The sequence below is a fragment of the Triticum dicoccoides genome, chromosome 3B (genome assembly GCF_002162155.2).
Source record: "Triticum dicoccoides isolate Atlit2015 ecotype Zavitan chromosome 3B, WEW_v2.0, whole genome shotgun sequence".
Taxonomy (NCBI): domain Eukaryota; kingdom Viridiplantae; phylum Streptophyta; class Magnoliopsida; order Poales; family Poaceae; genus Triticum; species Triticum dicoccoides.
The window spans coordinates 749,945,269-749,951,045 of NC_041385.1; the positions used below are offsets into that span (position 1 = coordinate 749,945,269).

The 5,777-nt window shown below is 44.9% G+C and overlaps 1 protein-coding gene across 1 annotated transcript; it reads right to left on the bottom strand.

The window, feature by feature from the left end:
- Positions 1-2,725: 2,725 nt before the first annotated feature.
- On the bottom strand, positions 2,726-5,336 carry LOC119278255. The gene is made up of 2 exons (XM_037559612.1): positions 5,202-5,336; positions 2,726-5,123 (listed from the first exon to the last, which is right to left on the bottom strand). The coding sequence occupies exon 2, from the start codon at positions 5,120-5,122 to the stop codon at positions 2,861-2,863; it is 2,262 nt and encodes a 753-aa protein (XP_037415509.1). The 5' UTR covers position 5,123; positions 5,202-5,336; the 3' UTR covers positions 2,726-2,860.
- Between the last annotated feature and the right edge of the window lie 441 nt (positions 5,337-5,777).

Consider the following 5,777-nt stretch of genomic DNA (forward strand, 5'->3'; position numbering starts at 1 on the left):
TTTACGTTCCATCGCAGTAGAAAATAATAATTAGTAGTGTAACCGATGGGGTTCCCCATTCAAAGAACTCTAAATAAGAAGCAACCAGAAGAACAGCAGGATCAGGGAAAAGATATTCCCAACTAGGAACCTATTAGTAGCATCTATCAGTAGCAGTAAAAATGGAAAAGGACAGTTAAATGGCAAAGCAAAGTTTTACAGAGGCTGTGTAGCTTAAAACAGAACAAAAAATCAACTCTAGTTAAGATGCCATTTCATTTGTTGTTTACAGGGTAGTCCAAGTTACAGTATATCAAAGAATGTTTCATGTTGCATATTTTGTGTTTGTTATAAAAAAAAACTGAGCTCCATGTTTTACCGCATCAGTCCTTGTCTGCCATTGGTAAAACAGTGGGGAGAAGATAGACCCACCCATAGCAAAAAGATGGTACAATGAAGGAAAAGGTGAACAAACAACCCCCTTGACAGATAAAATATTGAGTTAAGAGAAACAGAGGCAATTGATCAGTTAAAAATGAACCAACAGGAAAGGGTTGATTCATTAGAATTGGCTAAGCTTCTTCTGCTGTGTTTCCGACTGTCCATGCATGGCCCTACGAACCATATTATTCAAAACATAATAGAACTATTAACAACAATATTCTGGACGCCCGCATACATAGAGAAAATTACCAGACCCCTTTACTGGTTGGTGATTGTAAATTTGCTTTCTTAGGCACCGACTCAGACATCAGCAGATCTCACACACATAGACATCGTTGTCCATCCCTTCTTTCACGTTAACGTTCCGCCGCAGTAAAAAATAATTAGGACTGCAACCACAAGAACACCAGATCAGAGCGGAGATATCCCCAACTCGAAACCGGCTAGTAGCATCTAGTAGCAAGCAGTGCAGTGAACGCGATAAAGTCTTGTTGACAAAAGGATATTTAGATCACTAGATCACCATAAAATACAGTACTTATTCTAGCCTATCTTTTCCTTTGAATGGACCAAAGTACAAGGCTGAAATTGAGCAAAAGAAAACTAGCAACCTGGAATTCGATAAAAATTACAGTGTTTAAGGGTAAGCGTTTCAGTTAGAAGCCAATGGATGCACTTGAAAGTTAAATATTGCCGTGGTGCTATAAGCATGGCATAAATTGCTTAAAGCGAAGACATTCATCAAGTACCAAAAACAGCTTACAATTGAAGCAAATGGCAGCAGCAAGAAAGCAAAATTTGGCCCATCCAAAAGATCGACTGTATTTGGTCAGCTGTATTTGATTAGTACTATTACAATAATCGAACAAAGCAAATCCTATATGCCGATGTTTAAACTGCTTAAACAATTGGGTAAGGGTGGCATCACAAGACGTCATTCACTTGCCTGTAGTTTTGCAAATCTCATTTCTTGATACAGAGACTTGCCATATTATAATCATGATAGAAGCATTGGTAAAGGTATTCTGGATGACCTAATACAGGAAACATTCCCAGGCCTCTTTATTGGTTTGTGATTGTAACTTATCTTAGGCACCAACGCAACATCAGCAGATCTCACAAACATCAAATCAGCTTCCAACCATTCATCTACCTTTTATGTTCCATCGCGGTAAAAAATAAATTAGCAGTGTAATCGATGGGATTCCCCGTCCAAAGAGCTCTCAACAAGAAGCAACCAGAAGAACAGCAGGATCCGGGAGAAGATATACCCAACTAGGAACCTGTTAGTAGCATCTAGACGAATATTAGTAGTGGAAATGTAAACATAACAAAAGTTCAACTCTAGTTTTACAGGACAAGGCCAAAGTTTTACAGAAGCTATGTAGCTTAAAACATAACAATAGTTCAACTCTAGTTCAACAATTTTGGCACAAAAACTATAGTAAGATGCCATGTTAATTGATTTCAGGGTAGTCCAAGTTACAGTATATCAAAGAATGTTTCTTGTTGCATGTTCTGTGTTTGTCATAAAAAAAGCGAGTTCCATGTTTTACTGTCAGTCCTTGTCTGCGGTTGGTAAAACAGAGGGGAGAAGATAGACCCATCCATAGCGAACAGATGGTATAATGAAGGAAAGGGTGAACAAAAAACTCCCTTGAGAGATAAACAATCAAGATAAGAACGTAAATAGAGGCACAGATCAGTCAAAAATGAACCAACAACAAAGGGTTACATTACAACTGGGTAAACTTCTGCTGCTATATTTCGAACTATCAATGTGTGGCCCTAAGAACCTTATCATAATAGAACTATTGACAACAATATTCTCGACGCCCTCGTAGGCTCATAGTACATAGAGAACATTACCAGGCCACAGAATTATCAAGAAGAAGCAACCAGAAGAATAGCAGGGTCAGAGTGAAGATAGCCCCAACTGAGAACCTGCTAGTACCATCTACTAGGAAACAGTAACAGTGAACACGGCAACATACAGTTGATGGCATGACAAGGGCAAAATAATGCTGCAGTGTACAGATACAGAAGCTGAGTAGCTTACATAGCAAGAATTCCTATTCGGTTCAAGAAATTTGGTGGCAACAGCTACAGTAAGACAACACTTCAATTGTTGCTAGGGTAGTCAAAGTTTCGGTTTATCAAAGAATGTTTGGTGTTGCATATTTTAATTTATGGTACGGAATCTTACTTCCATGTTCTAATGTGCCAGTGCTGGTCTGCTATTGGTAAAATAGAGGACAGAAGATATAACCATTGCAAAATGATGGTATGATGAAGGAAAAGGTGAACAAACAACTCCCTTGACAGATAAAACAATCAAGACAATAGACAAGAGCATAGACAGAGGCAATAATAAATCTATTCAAAATGAACCAAAAGAAAAGGGTTGGGTAAACTTCAGCTGCTATGTTTTGAACTGTCAATGTATGCTCCTAAGAGGTAGGGCACTTGGTTCCAGGTGCCATGACCCTTGTGGTATATCACGCTCTCTGATTTCAATGACAACAAAAGCAGGAACTCGATGGGAAAAGCTGAGCATTTCAGACTTCGAAATCCACCTTGTCAAATGGAAACCTTCCAGTAATGCTCTCTGGAAAAATGATAAACAGCCTTTTACACGAGTCAAGCTGCACACATTAACTCCATTCTCATCAGTATAATCTGAGAGGATCTCAACCATGCGAGGTTCACATTTTTCAATATCAGTGCTATTTAAGGTAATCTTCCAGTTTTTGTACATTGCCCATATTTCCCCTTTCTTCGGGAAGATTCGATAGAAAGACTTCTTTGAACTCCAGTCACACTGTACAGGATGAGAGAAAGCTGATATGTCCTTGTAAGTAGTTTCAATACCAGCTCGATATACCCCACAAGCAACTGGCAAGCCATCTTCGACCCATCGTATTTCTTCGTTAAGCATTGGATGTGGTTCCAACTTCAACACAAAAACTGTAGCATCTGAAACCACATGGATTATTCTGACATAAGACCTAGGCATCCGATCCCGAGCATCGTACACAGCCCAGATCTGCCCCTCCATAAAATCTTCATATGACAACTTGTTATTGTAGTTCATCACTCCTTGCTGGGAAATACCTGAACCTAAATTGCTAGTTGAAGTGCTGGAGAATTGCGCCATAGCAGCTTCATGAAAGCCATTTGTATCACTATGCAAACCTGAGAGTGGGGACAAAGGAGTCACACTTGCCAATGTACTTTGATGCCGCAGATTTTCTGGTACAATAGAATGTTCAAGCTCCAGGACTGTTCCAGCCTCATGAGTAAATCTAAACAAAGGGATCCTGTGAGAAAACATGAGCAGATTGTCACTGCAGACTTGTAATACCTGCTCCCTCCCACTCCTCATGTACCTCTGGAAAACGCTTCTAAATCCGCCTACCTTTACCAAGGGCGCAACTGTACAACCTGAGTCTTCTGAATAACTGGTAAGAATTTCTACAACAGAAAAGGCACTCTTCTTCCGCATTTCAGGATTATTGCACCACCCAATGTCCCAGTCACTGTAGATGGCCCATGCTTCTCCTTGCCGGGGAAATACTTCAAGATGCTGATTTAGAGTATCACGAGATATTTCGTGGGAGAACATGCTTATAGAAGATAGCGATATTTGCCGTTCTTCCGCAATGAAGGTTCCACAAACGAATGGCAAGCTTGCACTTAACCAGTTCTTCTCTTCATGAGATTGCGGGCATGGTTTGAACCATGATACATATAACTGCATCTTATCTGTCAAAACTTCATGTATCCGTGCATATCTGCGAGGAAACTTCTCCCAGTCATACCCTGCCCAGATCTGGCCAGTAGCAAATTGCTGTATCAACCTGTCCTCCTCAAAGTTATGATAGTCATACTGTTGACTAGAGCAGGGGTCATCTTGCATGGCATCTGAGAGATCAGCAAAGCAGCCGTCGGGATCTTCCTCCGACGAGGACACCGAATACACGTCCTTCTCCCATACACTCTTAAGCTTCTTGTCTGCATGGTTTTCCTCATGCAACTCGAACTCGCCATCATCACCTAGAAAGCAATAGTCGGTCCTCTTGGTTTTGGAAGAACTAGCCACGTTTGAACAATTTCCTGCATCCAAAAATGGTCGGTCAATCTGCCGAACATGCTTCGTGCCCACGCTTTTTACTCTATCCAGGTCAGGATTTGCGCCGAGAGGAGTTGCTGACCCATCGACATGCATCCGTTCGGTCAGCGAAATGGGGTCACGCCGCAAGTCAGCGTGAGCACTGCTAAACGCACCTACTGCCATCTGCTTGACCGAACCCCCCGCCGTGTTGCTCGAGTCGAAGCTGGCCCTCTTGGTCGGGTCGGACAGCACCTTGTAGGCTTCGTCGACGAGGCGGAGCGCCAGGTCGGCGCCGGGGAGGGCGTCCCGGACGGGCTCCAGCTGGGCCAGGAGGGCCCTGTGCCGCGCCTCGATGGCGGCGGCGCCGTCCCCGGGCAGGACCTGGAGGGCCCGGTACCAGTGCGGCGGGCGGCCGGCGGGGGCGGCGCAGAGGACCTCGAGCACGGCGAGCATCTCGACGGCGCCGTCGAGGCCGGGGTTGGTCTGCAGCGTCTCCAACAGCAGCGTCCTGGCGCCGGTGTAGTCCCCGCCCCGCATCCTCGCCGCGATTGCCTCCCGCGCCGCCTCGCCGTCCCCATCCTCCATCCTGCAGCCAGAAATCCTCGTCACAACCGAATTTGATCCCCGCATTCGATCTCACCCGGAACAGGGGTGGGAAGCTCACCTGCCGCGCCCACCGGCCGGGACGGGAGACGAATTCGAATCGAGGGATCCCTGAACCCTAGTGCGGCGGCGATTTCCACCGAGATTTGGTGTTTGACTCTTCGGCGCTGCTACGGCGAGCGCAGCGACTTCCCCAGTGGCGGTGATCCCGCTCGAGCTCTACAACTTCACTCTGTGGCCTACGGTGTGGCGGCGACCCCACCGCTCCCCTCGTGGGCCAGGCCTCCCCAGAGGGAGAAGAGAATGGGCTGGCAGTTCGGAATGCTTGTTTGTACAGACTCCGGGCCGAATAGGCAGAAACACGAATGGCCCGGCAGAGGAAAAGGAGGTCCAGTCGCTCGAAGATGCAAAGCACGCACCCACAATGTTATTACTCAAAAAAAATGTCTCAAAAAAAAAACACGCACAAAACCCAAAAACAAAACGCATGCACGGGACGAGATTTTTTTTCTATATAAAAAGAAAATACCCTCGTAGTTAGTCCTCTGCCGGCGATCTTAGCACCGATGAGAGTTTTTCCCAAGTGATTTTCTTACCAGATCGTCGCCTGCTCCGCGGGTGTCAAGGAAGACGTGAG

Coding starts and splice junctions, on each gene's coding strand:
- LOC119278255 (XM_037559612.1), bottom strand. CDS start 5,122: ATGGAGGATGGGGACGGCGAGGCGGCGCGGGAGGCAATCGCGGCGAGG.